Source organism: Diabrotica virgifera, chromosome 9 (genome assembly GCF_917563875.1).
Source record: "Diabrotica virgifera virgifera chromosome 9, PGI_DIABVI_V3a".
NCBI lineage: Eukaryota > Metazoa > Arthropoda > Insecta > Coleoptera > Chrysomelidae > Diabrotica > Diabrotica virgifera.
This window is the reverse complement of record NC_065451.1, coordinates 205,581,434-205,602,256: the sequence shown is the minus strand read 5'-3', so window position 1 is coordinate 205,602,256 and position 20,823 is coordinate 205,581,434. Positions and strand designations below refer to the sequence as shown.

The window sequence follows — 20,823 nt, the reverse complement described above, 5'->3', positions numbered from 1 at the left end:
ACCGTATACGAACTTCAACTATCCGGTGTTCTTTTTCTTTAATACTACTACTTAGAGTGTATATAGTACTCTGTATTACTTTTACTTTCTGTAATACTTTTACTACTTCATTACTTCCTTTACTACTTTACAATTTACACTTTACAATTTACGCTTTACAACTTACACTTTACAATTTACAATTAGACTCAATTTAGAGAACACGTACAATGGGTACGACTCTACAACAATTGTACTTGCTTGGATATAATACTTATCCTCACTTATCAATTGAATCTAAGAGACAAATCTCCTCTCATGGAAATCAATTTTCACGCTTAACTTCTTCTGGGTATTTTCTACATCCGGCATTGACTATGCTGGAACATTTCCTTTATCGTGACAGGACGGGAAGAAACTTCAAAACTACCAAAGCATATATTTTATTATTCGTTTGCTTTGCAACTAAGGCCATCCATTTGGAAGTTGTAAGCGACTTAACGACTGATTGTTTCTTAGCAGCCTTACCTACGTCGGTTTATGTCTAGACGAGGTAAATGCACAACAATATATTCAGACAATGGAAGCACATTTGTTGAAGCAAATAACGAGATAAAAAAACTTCTTAAATTCTAACACCCTTGATGTCTAAAATCACAAATATTTTACCGCTTTTGTGTGTCAGGTGGAAACACGTTTAAATTCAAGGTCCATTTGTCCTCTTTCCTCCGATCATAGTGATCCTACTGCCTTGATACCTACACATTTCCTTATTGGAGACACCCTTATGTTAATCCCTGACCTAATTAGCTACAACATCAAGGAAAATAGACTTTCTCGTTATGCACACATACAATCTACTACACCTACATTTTTGGACCAGGTGGTCCAAGGAGTACATTTCCACTTTGCAACAACGAGTAAAGTGGAAGCAGAACTGTCAACAACACTTACATATCGGAACATTGGTTCTGATCAAAGAAGATGGTCTACCACCTTTGAGATGGAAGCTCGGACGCATCCTCGAAACTCATCCCGGTAAGGACGGCGTTATCCGCTCCGTGACGGTGAAGACCGCATCCAGCATCTTCAAGAGACCTGTGGTGAAGCTGTGCGTGTTACCGTCTCAAGGTGAATCGCAGTGAGACATTTATTTTAAACAATCTTAATTTTTTTATTTTATTTTGCACAATTTTAACTTTACTGACTCTACGCTTTGTTACTATTTAGCTCGGACAGTGAAGCGTAGTGAGCAATTATTTGAACAATTTTAATTTTACTGTTCGTCGAACAATTTTGATTTTACTTTACTTTGAACAATTTAAATTTACTTTATTTTAAATACCTTTAATTTGCTATTTTTCTTTCGTTTTTGTATATATCCTACTTTATTACTATTTTACTTACATTTACATGCTTTATTACTAGTACAAAGAATGTAAAGGATCTGACTGTTTTTGGTGACTTTACTGTAAGTAACCAATTGAAACCCGCTGGTTTCAAGGGGGGACTTATGTTTACGCACATTTATACTGATATCTGACAATACGAACCAGTACGCCAATGCGGCTAATATTAATACATATATGGTTCATTTTTTACTACCCCACGCTCTCAAGCAGAGGGGATTGAAGTTCACCAAAGGCAGATTCCAGAACCCCATTCGAGTCAAAACATTCAGAGAAGCAACACACATATTAACCTTTTATTTTTTAATACTGTTATATATCTAGTTTACTCAATATACGTTTAAATTCAAAAATATTAACAAGTGCGAAGTGATTTACGACCACCCATCAACCTTTTTCTTCAGCTTCGTATAAACAAACAATATCACCTTCGTTCGATTATAGTTACAGTGTATTCCGAACAAATGTGATCATAAAAACGCTTTATAATCCATTTATACAAATTAAGTGAAACATATTATTGTGTATTTCTTTAAGTTAACATTAATAGAAATCTGTAAATATTATTTCTACGCGTATATAATAAAATGTGTCTAGTGGCTGTAATGCCAGTGTACTCGGCAGAGTGATTCTAAAAAAGAACACACCTACCGCCTAAATATTTCGTGTTGGTATCATGTGACGTCACGGGCTATGACGCGGATGACGTGCAACGGTAAGTAAATTAGATGAAGTATAGTTTCTTTGTTATTAAAGATATCAGAGAAACTAAAATTTCGATGTATACCCACCTTTGCACCATTTTCTACCTACATATACAGCATGTCTCAAACTTTTGTTTCAGTTAAAATACATGCTAAAGAATATAATCGTCTATTTTCTTTGTTTCTAAAGATATCAGGGACATTCAAAAAACAAAATGTTCACAAAACATAAAACTACATTACGATTTCGATATAAGAAAAACATCTCTTTTTTCACCCGGTATTAGCACAAAAAAGAAGTTTGAGTAAATTCTAAATTCTAAAATTCTAAAATGATAAAAAAGATTAAGGGATTCCGTTATAAACTCTTCATGAAAAAATCAACTATGAAAATGAGCATAATTTTAGGCGATGCATAACTTTTGAGACTATGTTTATAAAGTTGCGAATTTGCAGCGTTAAGTACCGTTTATACATCTGTTGAACACGTAATCAAAAGCCTCATTACTTCAATTCTATTCCAACGATTTCATGAGACATTTATTGAATCAAAAACATCTTTATTCGCTACTAAACTCCACTCCAGATCAAAATGTCAAAACTTGTAATGAATGTTTCTTAACCCCTCCGCAGTCGTGTAATTAATGTACAATGTAGTAGCCGTTCTACATTAACTATGACAAAGGAGTAACGTTAAAATGGAGTCGCGTAATGAACTTGTTCTTACAGCTCGAAACCCAGCTCATTTTATGGCATCAAACCACAATTCATCAACGGTTAATCCCTTCAATTTTACCGCATTGTTCGAATTCGGATGTCGCCAAATGCAACTTTTCCCATGATCTTAGCTAAATAGGTCAGTCGTTATAATTCGAAGAGATAATGTAAGGCTTCCAGATAATTAGAAAAGGATGGTTTTAATTTTAGCAAAGGACGAAGTTGTGCGGAGGAACTATAAATTTAATAATTCAAAAATTCTCCTTGTCTATATTACAAAGAGTATCTGCATTTCGTCGATTTCTTGATGTTATTATATTTTCCATAAACGTCCAATAGAAAGATCGTTCCGTACAGATAAATAACTTAGGAATAGCCCATTTTTTATTTCTTTAAAACCCACGAGGAAAATAAAATTCCTATACCATAAATCACAAAATATACAGGATCCTTTGTAAAAGGTATATTTAAAAAAAGATAAGGGTTACATCACAAAACAAAACGTTTTCGTATTAACAGGTAATCTATCATCAGTGTTAAGCGAATAGCATGCATACGTGAGCCACCAAAAAGTTATGGGTAAAAACCCTTTAAAAGTTGCAAGATCTTAAATGATACTACATATTATTATTAAAATAGATGGATGTTGCAAATATGGCTGGATATTACCCAGGGCAACACAGGACTCTAACACAATATGTGAGGTTCATTTCTTCCATATCACATCCTTGTGGGTTAGAGTCCTGTGTTGCCCTGGGTAATATCCAGGAATATTTGCAACATCCGCATCTATTTGAATAATAATAATGTAGTATCATTTAAGATTTTGCAACTTTTAAAGGGTTCTTACCCATAACTTTTTGGTGGCTCACGCATGCATGCTAGTGGCTTAACACTGATGATGGATTACCTGTTAATCCGAAAACGTTTTGTTTTGTGAGGTAGGCTGGCTTGTTATATTCTAATGATTTCTCCGCTAGTTGCCTTATCACAAAAACTGCATCGTTACATGATCTTCCACTTCTAAATCCTTGTTGTTCATCCGATATATTTATGCAGGCCATTATTTTCTCCATCAGTATTTTTGTTGTGAGTTTCAGTATAGTGCTCAGTAAATTTATCCCTCTATAGTTACTGGGGTCAGTCCTATCACCTTTCTTAAATAACGCTATCATTTGAGTGGTTGTCCATTCTTCTGGAATTCTTCCTGTATTTATTATTTTACTTATAAGGATATTCAGTTCTTTGTGAAGTCTATCTCCTCCGTATTTTAAAAGTTCATTAGCTATTCCATCTTTCCCGTGCTTCTCGATTTTTCATCTTTTTTTATTGCACATTCCTTCCTACATTCCTTCTTAACCTGGGTAATTTACCAAGTGATTGAAAGCATAAGCAATCCCCCACTTAGTAACCAATGACTTCTGGTGTATCGGTTGGTAAGTGGTAGGGCATCCTTTTGTCTGGGGATTGAGAAATCGGCCCCGAAGATGGATGAACCAAAAAGATTTGCTCAACGGCATAACCACTGCATTAAAGATTTAATTAGATATCTCTAGTTAAGTCATCATGGAAATAAGTACTAAAAGAAAAAGGGACACTGATCATTGAAATCGGAACCCAAGGTTTGACAGGAGAGGAACATACATAGATTCCCAGGTTCTTAACAGTCAAACCGTTATCAAACAAGGAAAAGACACAATAAAATTATCCAACGCAAAATTAGGTGCATGGAACGTCGAAAGTGAACGTACCAGGCAAAATGAAGAATATTCTTCAGTAAATGAAGAGACTGAATATAAATTTATTAGGATTAAATGAAACCTGGTGGCCTAACTCTCGATATTTTTTGACAAAAACTGGTACTTTGTATGTATAAATCGGAAAATATACTGGTGTGTGTTCCAGGTCATCGGGGCATATACGGCAACGAAATAGCTGATGCACTTGCCAGGAGAGCATCAGTTACAAAATACCTGGGTCCAGAGCCGGCCGTGGGAGTGCCAAAAAGCACCGTCCGAGAACGTAAAAGAGTCTGGATCCGAAGCCAACACAACTCACACTGGGAGGCTATATCCGGTCAAACACATGGCAAGATGTATATATCGGACATTTATTGCTGAAAACAAGCATGAATCAGCTCAGAGTTATTAACAAGTTTCCTCACTGGGCATGCGCCAGTTAAGGGTCACCTGCATACAATGGGGCTATTTCATGAAGACTTGAGTTGCAGACTCTGTAACAGAGTCTTGCATGACTGCGAGGCATTGGATCGAAGGCGGCAAACACTTTTAGGAGACATAGAAGTGACTCCCACTTCGAAAATATATATGGCACCCATTCACTAGACTTTCATAAGCTGGTACAAGGTTCCAGAATTCTGGAATGGGTTTCATAAAGAAATGGAAGATGTATAATAAACCAAGTGGCTGCATTACGAACTGTTCACAACAGACAGCTTCCAGGGAAAGAAAAAAAATTAATCGGAAAACATTAACAATCAACATAGACGAGAAATAGCAATAATTGTCCATGTAGAATTGTCCATGTACAAATAAGGACATACCATTGTCTCTTAGATTAGAATAAACGAAATCCAATCATTTATTTGAATTAGAAAATGCCACTAGCAGAGTGATAAGTGTTTGTTTATATTGACAATCGGCATAGAAAAATTAAATCCAATCGCCAGCTAAGGGTCTTGTTTTGCCGGGAAAAGATCATCAAGGCGTAAGAACAAGGAAATCAGTGGCGATCTAGCCTTTGGCGAGATTCTGAGATTTAGCCACTCATATCACGGATTCTCGGTTGAGAGTTTGAAGAAGCCGTTGTCTGTAATTTTGACAATCATTTAAAAACTATCGCCACAACAAGTCGTTGTGTTTGTACCTACTTTTTTCAATTATACAGGGCGTTGAACTTGTTATGATTTTCTTTGAAATTGGGTTATAACTTTTTAAATACCCTGTATAACACAAACCAACTTTGTATTCTTGTAACGAGGAAGTGAATCGGATTTTAACTTTAAAGTAAAGTACAGAGTGTTTCATTGACAATAAACATATCTTTGATGCGGTCTTATAGAAGACCTTTATCTCTGTATATTTTTGTAACTAATTTTAAAATGTGAAGCTTACAGCTGCCTCCTATTTTTGTAATTTGTTTTTTTTTTGTTATCTCCTATAATAACAGATATATACAAACTTTTTCACCACAACAGTTTTTCACCCTCTATATTTATTTGTAGAAAACAAGTTTATGATTTAAATGGCGATGTATTTACGAAAAACTTTATGTTTTTATTGAAAAAAAAACATGCAATATAAAGTCCAACCGTGTTTGTCAGACATTTACGATGTGTTTATGTGAAATCACTTTATTTTTAATTCTGCCAAGTAATTTTTAGTGTCCCTTTTGTTCAATTTTGATTAACTACATCCTAAATGCATACATATACTTGTAGAAGTGCAATATCCATATAATAGCATAAAGCCTGTTCTATTTTCCCCATTAACCTTTCCCTATTTCAACTAGTGCCAAAAGTCGCATCGGCTTGCCCTAGTTGAAGCTTCCTTCGGGTTTATAGGCCACTGGGACTCTCTTCCTTGGATTATGACCTAGACATTGTGCCAAAATAGAATTTACGTGATCCATTTATAGTTACTATAAATTTGTAATTTATTGCAGACATCGTCTGTAGTATTAAAGCTGTAATCGAGACTTGGTTTTTATTAATATCTTTTTGAAATAAACCATAAATTCTACAAGAAGTTTTTCATCGATTGACCTACTAAATTTTCTATTTTCGAAATATATTTTTTTAAATTTCAAACTTTTTATATAGTCCAGGAACCGAAGATCGATTTGCTTGAAAATTTGAGAATAAGTAGTGGATGTTCCAAGGATCAAAATCTATATGATGCCGAAAGGCGCTTTTACCATGGGGGTGGTTGCCACCCCATCTCGGGGGGTGGAAAATTTTTATTATATTTTGACCGCAAAAATGGATAAAAACATTCATTCTAGCTAAAAATGTTCTATACATTTTTTTGATAAAATTAATAGTTTTCGATTTATTCGCTATTGAAGGTGTTAGTTTTATATCGAAAAAATCAATGTTTTTCAATAATACTCATTTACGATTCACTCAGTTTTTGTCGTAGAAAAAATTTTTTCAAACCAAGTTCTTGGGAATTGAATAACCTACAATTTCATATTTAGATATTTTTTCGTATCTCTGATGCTAATCTTTCTATTCTGAAGAAAATGGCATTTTTTACCAAACTACAAAAATTCGTTATTCGCTTTTATCTCCAGTTTTTTAAAAACTAATCCTTCTGAGCCAGTCAAACTTCTAGAATATATTAACAAAACATAAATAAAGAAGAATGAATAAAGCCAATGACTAAAAACACCGCTAACTTGCATCATTATGCTTCCAGTTATATTTCTCCTTTTTTTTTTTCAAAAAAATATATTGATTTTTTAACCGTAACTTTTTTATTTTTTATCTTAGAAAGTTTGGTAAAAAAAATTTTGCAGGTCTTTACAAGATCTATAAGCCTAATAATATTAAATCTTTTTAAAACCCTCAGTCGCAAAAAGAGGTGACTTTGAAAGGGTTGGTAAAGGTAGTTTTTGCATGTTATTACAAGTTTTAATTGTCAATAGTTCACTCAATTTTTGCCGTAGAAAACATTTTTGCAAACCGGGTTCTTGAGAGTCAAATAAGCTACAATTTCGTATTGAAACATTTTTTCGTATCTCTGATGATAATATTTCTATTCTGAAGAAAATGCCATTTTTTTCCAAACTACAAAAATTCGTTATTCGCTTTTAACTCCATTTTTTTTAAACTATTCATTCTAAGCCGGTCAAACTTCTGGAACCTATTAATAATACATAAATAAAGAAGACCAAATAAGGTTAATGACTAATTTTAATTAGGGTGGTGATTAGGAGGTTGCTTCCGATCACTTTTTCGCTGAAAAAAATAGGGACTGACATTATTTTCATTATAAGTCACTTAATTTTTGAGCTAGAGACTTTTTGTTTATTTCTGGAGATAGATATTTTTAAATTAGTTTGAACAAGTTATCCTTGAAAAATGCCCAGTTTTCCCGTCTTTTGACTTTGAAACTACAATATTTAGCATTTGACGAAGAAGAGCTAACATATAATATGGTATAGATCGATTAGGATTAGTCTTAAGGAAAATAAAAAAAAATGTTTTGTATATTTTTTTAAAAGGTACATTTTTGGTAAATAAAGTTGTTTTGATAAAACGAAAACTTTTGGAGTTATTAGTAGAAAACTTATTAAAAACATTGATTTTTTCGAACTAAAACTAACACTTTCGACAGCGAATAAATCGAAAACTATTAATTTTATCAAAAAAATGTATAGAATGTTTTTTGCTTAGAATGAATGTTTTTAACAACTTTTGTGATCAAAATATAATAAAAAATTTCCAACCCCGCGATGGAGTGGCAACCACCCCCATGGTAAAAGCTCCTTCGGCATCATATAGATTTTGCTCCTTGGACTATCCACTACTTATTTTCAAATTGTCAAGCAAATTAATCCATTCTATAAAAATTGCGAGGTTTTGTCCTATTTTGAGCTTCATTGCTTGGACTAATAAAAAAATGTTTGTTATTACATAAATTAACAGTATTTTATAGGTATTTGTACAGCTGCACTCACTGAATAGTTTAAGTTTACACCTTCATTTTTACATTGTAATACTGTAAAATGGCAGTGTCGTACAGATTTGCTAAATGTCAAAAATTAGGCTCTTATAGAAAAATAAAATAAAAAACTATTAAACGCGTCCAAAATTCGTAGAATGCATTTGAACGATGCCCAAAAAAACATTGAGCCATTGCCAAACTCGAAGAAGGTTGGTCACAGTTCACTAACAGCAACTAAGGCAAGTTTCTGCAGATCTGAACGTGAGCCATATGGGCATATGGAAAATCGAACAAAGATTTGATCATTTTCTCTCTATAGCACGGTTGGGTGGTTCAAGAAGGCAGAAGATTTCCACAGAGCAACAAGATGAGGTGTTTTTACTAACTTTACAACTAAGATATCTGGTGGTAAAGACCAGATTTATCTCTCACAAAAATAGAAGATACTAAGATAAGCAAGGCATTTAGCAAGATCAAAACTGTTTTATTTTCTTTAAAATTGTGTTTTAAGGAAGTCAGATAATTGTATATACAAGTTAGGTTATGGTTATATTTGACTTGAATTCCTTTCCTTGTGTGGGACTGCTTAACCATCCAAAAAAACCAAAGCTTATTCCCAAGGCCTACTCAATTATGATTTTTTTCAATGTCTTCGTATTATCGATTCATCGATTGATACAGTTTGCAACACTATTATAGTTATATGTTTCTATCCAATTGTCGATTAAATTTTTTTTCCAATTTCTATGATCTTCTACAATACACACTGATATAAAAATACAATAAAAACTTTTTTCGAAGTCGTGATTTTACTCTGAATCGTATTAGAATTTGAAATCAGGCCGTGTTATGTAACTATTCCCCATAAACAAAAACGTATTGTCTCGTAGCACATTTTCCCCACAACATTACCATTTATAGCACTTTCGAGTATTAAACCTTTCCCAACTGGTCGCTCAGAATAAAAATTGGCGCGTATGAATTTTCCCCATATCTGTGCATTACAACGATTATTGGCAGTATCTAAACGCTATCGCGATTCATAAAATAGCAATAGGGAATGAAAATTGTGTGTAAATCTCATTATTGTGTCGTATACACTATACACATACAGTGTTGATAACTTTAGCGTCAACCGTAGAGGGTGATTAGCGGAAATGTTTGTTTATTTCATGCTGTTTGTTTAGTGCAACGTAGAAAAGTTAGCTACTTAGGACACATAATGAAAAACGAAAAGTACCACCTCGCGCAATGAATCGTCCAGCGAAAGATTGAAGAAATACGTGGTCCCGGCAGGTGCCGAATTCCATGGCTTAAAAATATCAGACACTGAACTAGCCTTGACCCGACATCTTTGCTTAGAGCCGTATTGGACAGAGTCAGATTTGCCAGTGTAGTCGCTAACCTACACTAAAGGAGACAGCACCACAAGAAGAAGATGAGAGAGTGATAAATCTGGCCTAAATGATCGATGTCAGATATTTTATTTAGGGCTAATGGATGTTTGAGAATTTGGTATATCTCAAGGAGAGATCTATGATAATTTTGTTATTTGGTCAGTATTTTGACGTTTAACAAGTCGATTTGATGTTTACTTGAAACAGCATGTTGTGCAAGGGCACAAGAGGGTTTGGAAATCTTAGTGTCGCTTTTGTTAGAAGTTAAACCGTCTTGAAGAGAGCGACTGGTGTGGCCAATATAGCAGGAGTTGCACTTTGTACAGGGTATATAATAAACAACATAAGTATGTTCTAAAGGGGCCAATGGAGTTTTAAGTTTCCTACAGTTCTGGTGTTTTTAGGATTATCTTAACGGAAGTTTTTGAAGAGTTTAGTAGGCTTATTGGTGATTTGTAGGAAGTACGGCAGATAATGGTATTTTGTGGCTTGTTCTGGGGTGAACGGGAAATTGTGCAACTGTATGTTATTAAAAATAGACGCTAATTTTCACCATTGGATACTTCCGAAATATAATGCCCATAGCTTTTGGAAAATAGATATTTATTGATGATAGAGATGGGATAGGACTTATCAATGAGAATGAAATTAAGGGGAGGGGTACGTATTTTCGGCTGCAATGGTATTTAAATAGGGATTAATTTTTTTCGAATCCTGAGAAAACTAATAAGTATTTTTGAAAAATTTAAACGCAATTAAAAGATTACGTTTTTACCGAGGGCCGAAAGTCCCTGAAAACTTCTATAATGTTTATTCTAATAAGTTACACGGGTGAAAAATTAAGAGAAAATGTAGTGTGATTTTTAATTTCAAATATCTCATTCAAAAGAAACTTTTTATATATTCTAAGAGACTTTCGGCCCTCGATAATAATTTAGTCTTTCATTCTGCGTTTAAATTTTTTTTAAATATTTATTAGTTTTTTCAGGATTCGAAAAAAATGGACACCATGTCCATATTGTCCATGGTGATATTTTCCAAATCGAACATTCGCTATCTTTGTCATACAATGCACTGAGTCAAATAGAATATGATGACAACAGTGACAGTTTTAAATATTTGACATGGCATCGGGAATATTTTGAGTTGTTGATTAAATAAGATTGATAATGTATTTGATAAATAATTGATTTAAGACGTGAACCTAACAAAAAGTTATTTATTGTTTATTATTTATGGAAGTTCCAAGCAGAGAATATATCAGGATATATGTATTCTGTTATCCAAGTATTTTGTTGTTAAAGATGTTCAAAATTGTAAGTGTTCCATAGTAACAATATATTATTAAAAAATCACTTTAACACTTTTCCTCTTTTCTCGATTGAGTATTAGTTTTTGTTGTACATATAAATTATTACAATCAGTGAATACATAGTTAGTGAAAAAATTATCACATTTATTAACTGAATAAATAATTTGCAATTATACAAATAACAGTTTTCCAAGAACATTCAAAAGCCATCTCTTTAAAGTTAATGATGACATTGTCAAGTAGAATGACATTCTAGTAATGTTTACATATCCATACCAATGTGAATTTTACTACACATAATTTGCCGTGTAAAGGTAGAAAAAGTAGCGATAGCCGTAAAATATTTGCGAATTATGTACCGATGGCCTTGTAGATTCAGAGATTCATCTTTGTACAGCGTATGTGTCAACTTATGTACTCTAAGACTAAGCGCTTGCATAAGGTTATGTTTATATGTTTCTGATAATCTAAGTGAATATTTTTTTACAGACTTAACGACGTGAAAAACTTAGTTAGCCAATTGTATGAAGCAATGCACGTCCAGGAACACCAATTGTCTAAAGAAAAAGAACTGACAACTCAGCTGGAGACAATCAAGCAGGAATTACTGCCTTTAGAACAGGTAAATATATTGTGTTTCTATCCAGTGTTTATAAAATAGAAATAGAAATATTAAGGTAGCTGGTTCATATTTTTTTAATGTAAATATATGTAATTGTAAAAATAATCGCGCGCAATTAGCACAGATTAGTATCCCTAGTAAAAAAGAAGAATTGTAGCCACTTACCGATTATGTAGACAGCCCTGATATGAATCTGCCCTGATGTTCTCTTATGATTTGCTCCGTGAAACGATTAAATTTTCTCTTTATGATCGCATACACCTTATAACTCACACAGAGTAAGGATATGTCTCTATAGTTTTTGTATCTGAATTTGTCTCCCTTCTTGTGGATTTAATATATAACTGCTTTTTTCCAGTCTTCTGGAATTGCTTCTGTGATCCACAGGTCTGTTATTAGTCTATGGAATCTATCTATCAGTGTGTCCTCTGCAATTTTAAAAATCTGAGCTGGTATGTTGTCAATATCTGGCGCTTTATTACTCAGTCCTGGTATCAAATATTTCCTACATTACTTCATTACTCTGGATCTGATTTTCTTTTCTCTCTAAAATCCTAATTCCTCTACTACATGGGCTGTATTTGTTTGTATTTGTTTTGTTAACAGACCCTCGAAATAGTTTTTCCAACTGCATCGTCACCGATAATTTGTCCTTCACTATTTCCATTGATTAATAACTACCTACACTACCTGGGTAGTTAATAATCAATGCTATGTCTAAAATGATTAGTGTGTGGTTTATATCCCTCCCTGAGATGTTTCAGGAATTTATATGCCCCTCTAGTATCACCCTGATTGAAATCTTTCTCCATTTGTAGTATTTGGTAATTTTCGCATCTCCTTTTTTTTTCTTGTGCAGATTTTCTCCGCCGTTCTTTTCTCTATTTAGTATATCTACTAGCCAAAAGGTGTCAACTAAGGTCAAAATGTCACATATCTGTATTGTTCCAAAGAAATGTTAATCTTAAAATTATTAAATAAAATAAACTCTTATCTCAAGTCTTACAACAATGCCCTTAGATACACCTTTTTTTAGGCTAATTTTAGTATCTGCGTGATTTTACTTTTCTCTATATGTAGTTATTTATATTTTAACTATTTATTAATTCTTGCAATTTTTCTCATTATGCAATATGATCCTAAATTATTACCCATATAAGTTCCCATAAACTGTTGTGATTTGTAACCTTTTCGCACTTTTTATGAATATATCATCACCAACATAAATAGTGTTGAAGTGAAGCTGTCTCCATGCTTTATTCCTCTCATGGGGATGCTTTTTCTACTTATTTCTACCAAATACTATTGACTGTAATACATCCAACTCCCACAGAAATCTGGAAGCACGATGCCACCAGCGCCACTGTCGGTTTGAATTGAACTACGTTTTGACAACGTAAAATTTGATGTAATCATTCAAATTTAATTTTATAAATTTTTGAATAACGAGCTAATTTTGCTAAATTAAATTACATAAAATAAAAATAGTTCAAACACTTATACAAAAACAATAATAAAGCAATTTTATAAATGTAAGGTTAGATTGCTCTGGTTATCCTACTGATACCGCTAGATGGCGCTATTTTTTTGCTTCCTCAAAATTAATGGGAAATGTCAAGAGTTGTATGTATAACAGTCGTATCATAGAGTTCTATATTAGCATAGAGAGAGTGTCATTCAGAGCGAAGTGACGACACCATCTTTTTTATTTGGATTAGTGCTGTTTCACTCTTACGCATAGTAAATCTGCTACAGTTGTCCTCCTCTTCCGTGCCTATATTCACACTGAATATCATCATAGATTTTCGATACAATGTGTTAGAAAGAGATGCCGCAAACCAGTCCATGAGATCTTGTCGTCAGGAAGCGCGGAAGGTAGGCTCCCTCTATGTTAATATATACCTCTATGAGTCGTATAGTATTTGTTTCTACTTTACAGGCCAGTATGTCAAATCAGTGCCGCATAAAGGAGCGGAGAAGCAGGGCGACAATCCGGGACAACAAATTTTGAGGAGCGCCGATATAAAAATAAATATTTTTTTTACATTCAACGTACTCGTAAAGCGAACTATTTTATACAGAACAAGTAAAAACTTCGTTTGTACAATGGTATAAAAAGTTTATTGAAAAACTATTAAACAGTCATTCAAAAGGATTCGCAAAACGTTTTCGATCTAGATCAGATCATCTTCAGTGCATTCTGCGTAGTAGATGAAACTAGCCACCTTATAAAATATGTGACATCGAGAAATATGATTTACGTGTTGATAATCTGATGTTAGTAGCGACTCTAAGTCGATGTTAAAAGATAAATTTGTTAAGAGTGCTCAAAGGGCAACATGATTCACTGCTCGATAAGAACGTGTGGTTCTTGCCAGTTCAATGGACACAGACCAACGACCACAATAGGTTGGTTCACAGATTATTTCCCTGCCTGTAGAATAGAATATAGCTCTAATTGTATCGACTTAATTATTTATGTGTTTTTAGGTAAAGAGCGAAATTGAACTCGTCGCCCAACGAAGAGGAAACTGGCTGGCATGGGCCGGCTTGGGTTTGATGTCGGTGCAGTTCGGCATCTTGGCGAGGCTGACTTGGTGGGAATACTCGTGGGATATTATGGAACCCGTTACCTATTTTGTTACTTACGGAACTGCGATGGCGTGTTACGCCTATTTTGTACTTACTAAAGAGGTAAGAATGATTGCAATAATATTATTTCTTATAGGTTAAACTAAAACATTCGTCTTTAATTATAAAAATTTAATTTTTTACAGTAAATAGGTCAATATGATCGATTTAGAAGTTTCCGATTTTCACGATGTGCTCTATTTCTCTATGAATCTAGCTCCTTTTCAATTTGAATTTAATCTAAATTTAATAAATTTCATACATGCTTCTTCTTCTTCTTCTGGTTCCTATCCGAAATCAACAGAACTATTGGGAAAAGCATTTCTGAAATGCCACACGGCAGAGATCGCTAAGAATGGGTTCAAAGTAACAGGAATCTGGCCAATAAATAAAACCATTTTTTCTGATGCTGATTTTATTGCTGAGAAACTTGAATCTGAGAAAACCTGTAACTCGTCCGAAATTAATTTGGAAGGATTGACAAGGGAACTTGGAGAAACGATTGAAAATATAACAGTTCGTTCAGAAGATCAAGAACCAAGCTGTTCTAAAGACCCAGATCCACCAATAAGGAACAAAACGAACGCAGCCACCTGTTCAAAAACATTCATGAGTCCATTCGTTCTTTCACCTGCCCCATCAGTTACGAAGCGAGTGTCTTCAAGAGGAAGGAAAACTTCTCGTTCTCAAGTTATAACTTCATCTCCGTATAAATCAGACCTTGAATTATCAATTGAGAATATAAGAGAATCAAAAGAAGGAAAGGGGAAGAGAACGGTATTTTCAGATGAAAGAAAATGTAAAGAAACCCAAGAGAAAAATCAAAACCAAATTCAGTTCGGATGAAGAAGAGGAAGAAGAATTTTTGCCCGCTGACGAAGACCTTGACGTAGATAGGACCGTATTCTCCTGAAAGCAATGACGCCGCATGTCTATTTTGTGAACAACAGTTTTCTGATGACACTAGAGGAGAAACGTGGGTTCAATGTTTAATGTGCAATCTCTGGGTACATGAACAGTGTTTCGGAGCTGAAAAAGACTCTTACGTTTGCGATTTTTGCAGATAATTTTATTTTTTCACAGATATGTTTATTGTTTTTTAAGCATAAATTGTTGGCTAGGTTATTTCGTATTTTTAATGTCAAAAGAAAATTTTGTTAGTTTTTGAGTGGGGCCCATATTTCAGACAGCCTGGCCTGGTTAGAAAAATATGCCCCACGTCATATTATTATCCGTAAAATTAATAAACTTTATTATAAAAATACATAGTTAGCAGTTGTTTTTCTAAGGTCTTATAGTATGTATAAATGACATTTAGACATTGTTATAAAAATATAATAAGCAAGTTTCAATAGAAAAACAAATGGGGGCCCATATTCGGACCAGTTCCTCTAACGTTGCTCGCTGCGGCTCGAAACAGTTCCGTTGAGGTTTTCTTAAACCATGTTCTCAAATTCCGCAGCCATGATATTCTCCTTCTACCGGGTCCGTGCTTACCTTTGACTTTACCTTGCAATATGGACTGCAGCAGGGAGTATCGGTGCTGATTTCTCATAACGTGTCCCAGATACTGCAATTTTATACGTTTTATGGTAAACACAATCTCCGGTTCCTTCTTAATTCTTGCTGTACTAAAAGCCACAGTTAGAATGTAGTGCAGGTAGCATAGAGCAATCTTACGGGAGAACGACCGACCACGTTGCCGGTTTGTCCCGACCGGCGCATCAGGACCGGTGATTTCTCAGTCTATCGCCAAACTACCACGACCGCGCACCTACCACTGTGCCGACATGAGCGGCATCGCTGCGCGTTGTAAGACCAACACTGCATTCTAAATTCACGTTCAGAGTGGAGCGAAGAAAGAGTGCGAGCAAAGAGCAAAGCGGTGAAATCAAACTACTACTGAGAAACGGAGGTACACAGAGTGCTAACAAAGAGCAAAGGGGCGAAACCAAACAAGTTTGATTTCTTCGCTCGCACTCTATGGTATTTTTCCGAAAAATTAATCTTGATATCCTGATAGCTGAAGTTTTTCAAAGATAGCTGTTATGGGATCAGAAAGATACCCTATTCAGATGACGACGATGAGTTTTTAAATTTATAACTTTATGCAATTTTATAATTAAATAAATATTAGGTAACTTAATAATTCTTATTAGTTCTACAGTGTGGCAAAACCAAATGGAACAAATTCATTATTTCGTAAACCGACGGCTTTAAGAAAAAATACCGAAACAGGTCGATTTTTATTTTTAAATTATGATTTTTTGGCATTTACGTACTAGTGACGTCATCCATCTCGACGTGATGACGTAATCGATGATTTTTTAATGGGAGTAGGAGCCGTGTGCTAGCTCATTTGAAAGGTTATTCAATTCTCTATGTAGTAATATAAGCATTAACATAATTATACAGGGTGTCCAACAAAATTTTTATTGAATTAAATTAGAAAAAAAGAAGAATGTGTGTAATTTATTTAATTCAAAATACATTTTACTGCTCTCAGAAATCAGAAAAAATGTTAATTTCTCAAATAAACATTGCTTTTCGTATTAATTAAATAATGGAACTGACAAGAAGCAGGTGGATGGCAGCTTGGACCTTGAATTTATGAGAAAAGCAATGTTAATTTTTTAAATAATCATTTTTTTTTTCTGTTTTCTGACAGTAGTCAAATAATGGGTATTTTGAATGAAATAAATTACATAGATTCTTCTTTTTGTTTAAATTAATTTAATTCAAAAAAAATTTTTTGACACTCTATATAAATAATTATGTTAACGTTTATACAGTAGACTCTCTCTATAACGAACCCGGTTATTACGAGGTTTCGCTTATAACGAGGTACACTAGATGTCCCATGAAATTCCTATTGAACTGAACACCTCTGTAACGAGGCATATTTGGATATAACGAGGGAAAATGAAATCGTAAAATACGTATCTTAATTATTCTTTATCTATTTTTAGCGCTGTAATGGCTATAAGTAAATACCCCAACTACCTGTATACATAAATCCCCAATATCTGTGCGGTTATCGAGGGTAGTGCTGTAATAAAATCCACCGCCTACCTATAATTATAATATATAATAATGAATGGCTTCACTATAGAAAGCTAATATTTTAGAAAACTATATACAGTACACTCCCTCTATAACGAGAAGTGAAATGGCAGACTAATTACCTCGTTATACGCGGATCTCGTTATATCAGACAACAATAATATTGTGCATACATATGAATATACAGTTTTCTAAAATATTAACTTTCTATAGTAAAGCCATTCGGAGCAATATACGATGCTAAATATTGTTTTCTCGACAATAAGGCTTCGCCATCATAAATTATAATTTTTTTTACAATATTCGGTATCGGTCAATAGATAAACAGAACAGGAAGAAGTTTATTATAGGTAGGCGGTGGATTTTATTACAGCACTACCCTCGATAACCGCACAGATGATGGGGATTTATGTATACAGGTAGTTGGGGTATTTACTTATAGCCCTTACAGCGCTAAAAATAGATAAAGAATAATAAAGATACATATTTTACGATTTCATTTTTCCTCGTTATATCCAAATATGCCTCGTTATAGAGGTGTTCAGTTCAGTATTAATTTCATGAGACATCTAGTGTACCTCGTTATAAGCGAAACCTCGTAATAACCGTGTTCGTTATGGAGAGAGTCTACTGTATTCATATGAATGCACAATATTATTGTTGTCTGATATAACGAGATCCGCGTATAACGAGGTAATTAGTCTGTCATGTCAGTTTGCGTTATAGAGGGAGTCTACTGTATTACTAAATAGAGAGAATAGGATAACCTTTCAAATGAGCTTGCAGACGACCCCTATTCTCATTGAAAAATCATCGATTTCGTCATCTCGCCTAGATTGATGACGTCACTAGTATGATATAAATATATGCCCAAAAATCATAATTTAAAAATAAAAATCGACCTCTTTCGGAATTTTTTCTATAAGTTACCGGTTCACGAAAAAATGAATTTATTCTATTTGGCTTTGTCACACTGTATAATAAATGATAACTTATGATAAATTAAATATCTTAATAATTATGACAATTAATTCATTAAATACATATGTGTCATACCAAACTTAAAGTTACAGTAAGACATTCAGCAGGTAAGATGGGGTTCTTGTTGAAATTCTTACATGTCTTGGCCCATTATTAATTATTTGTTTTGGATTTTTTCGAGTAGGTAGTCAAAAGTCTCCATATTCACCCTGAAATATGCTTTTAATTTGACGGGATCCTCCTGTAGCTCTTTGAATAAATGGCGAAATTCACCTTGATTATCGCGAGATTGATTAATACGATGAATTCTCTAACATTTTCCGCAAGTCAGAAAGTACCACGTTTCCAATGAGGAGTTTTCGAAAAAAAAAAAAAAAAAGAAAATAACTATCTATGACTGCCGAGTGGGAAAGAACTAAACTCTGGTCTCGCGTAACTACCAGCTCCCACTCTGGTTTAGCACTTCTTTGCTCTTTGCTCGTGCTCTTTGCTCTTTACTCTTTGCTCTTTGATCGCACTCTTTCTTCGCTCCACTTTGAACGTGCACTAACTGTGGCTTCTACTTAAGCAGCGTTTAGACGCCGCGATAAATGCGAGTAATTTATTGTGACGATAAATTGCTACAATTTATTGATTTTTTTAAACGCTGCCTTAGACATACATGCCTAACATCAAGTAATTTTCAATTCTATTTACAATAGTGATAAGTTACTTCCCATCTAGATGTGTTTGATCATCGTTTAGGAGGAACATGTATTTACGAGCCCCTTCCCATTTCAGTTGGCCCACCTTTGGAATTTGCAGTTTATGGCGATTACCATCGACAAATGATAATCTACATATTTTTATAAGTTTCCATATTAATTATTATTGCATTTTTTATTAACATTTATTGAAAACATTACCCTTATGGTTATTTTCTTTTTATTTTTAACAATAATAAAAAAATCTCTAAATCGTGGCTTTTGATTCACTTACATCAACATACATTGATTTATTCATATTTATCTTAAAATCAGAGCTAGCTGTGGAAAATTATATCAAAACAATTGTCAATTAATGTCAAAAATATTTTTTGACATTTATTAAACTTATTGTCGTTTGTCGAGATTAAGTTATCGATGGGAATGAGTGGAGGTAAAGTTATGGATGAGAACATTTGTTCCATCATCAATAGATTTTTTAATTCTGCAAAATCCAGTTCGGAAATCCTGACAAACCTCAGGTTGTGTCATCAGAAAACCTGTAAATGTAAAGAAAGTAAAATAAACGAAGCAGATCGAAGGATATTAAGACTCATTATAGTGAAAAACGACGTGAAATTTATATATCTAGATTTAAGTGTTGTGTGGAGTAAGCTGGTTAGAAGACAGGTTTCTAGATCAACATGCCACCGAAAGACCCACAAGTTAAGATTTGCTTTTACAAAGTAATTGATAAAGTTGGAAAAACCAATACGAATTGTTTTTGAAAATTTTCATTCTATCTCAAACTAATGAAAATCCAGTCTTAACATTACAACACAAGAAAGATAGGTTAAAATGGTCAAAAGAGCATTGATGGTGGACAAATTCACTATGGGATGCAATACAATGGAGTGACGAATCTATATTTTGTGGACGAGTGACCTCCAAGTTCGTGTTGGAGTCGAGTTGGAGACAGTAGGAGTCGAGTTATTCGCAGGAAAAATAAAGCTTTTTAGCCTTACTGTCTTAACTGAAATGTCAAATTTCCTACGTTTATCATGGTCTGGGGCAGCATGTCAACGAAAGGAGTGGAGAATTTCATTTTATTGATGGAATTTTAAATATGGCAAATACTATTTGAAGATTTTAAATAATCTCTTACCGATTGTGGAACAAAATCATTTCATCAAGTTAAAATCAGTGAAAGATGAGTTTGAAGATTTTGTCTTCCAACGAGATGACGTAGGTTGCCATACCTCACAAAAGAGTTTAAAGTCGATTGGAGACCATGGTATAATACTTCTGGAATATGTTTCTAACAGTCCCGACTTGTCCCCGAGAGAAACTTCCGTGTCTCTTTGTGGCGCGAAATAAAGAAACATTGAGGAAACATCCTGCTAGGTCCATTAAAGAATTGAATCAAAACTTGCAAGAAATATGGGATTAATTTACACCAGGGTATTGCCAAAGCTTTGTCAAAGCGATGCCTCCAAGAATTTTAAATCTAATTAAAAATAAAACGGATGTGACTCAGTCATAAACTTCCACATTTGTTTTGTTAAAATTAGATATTTTTTACCTTTTTCTTTTAATTTGTTGTTATTCTGTTTAATTAATCGTTTTTATTAATTT

General features: G+C 33.8%; 1 protein-coding gene across 3 annotated transcripts in view; it reads left to right on the top strand.

Annotated features, from left to right (window-relative positions):
- Positions 1-20,823, top strand: part of LOC114330477 (calcium uniporter protein, mitochondrial) — a 620,188-nt gene that overhangs the window by 571,649 nt on the left and 27,716 nt on the right. For all 3 annotated transcript variants that reach the window (XM_050662491.1, XM_050662490.1, XM_050662492.1), the window contains 2 exons: positions 11,698-11,830; positions 14,321-14,524. In XM_050662491.1, the coding sequence (XP_050518448.1) occupies positions 11,698-11,830; positions 14,321-14,524 (337 nt within the window). The remainder of the gene's footprint in view (positions 1-11,697; positions 11,831-14,320; positions 14,525-20,823) is intronic.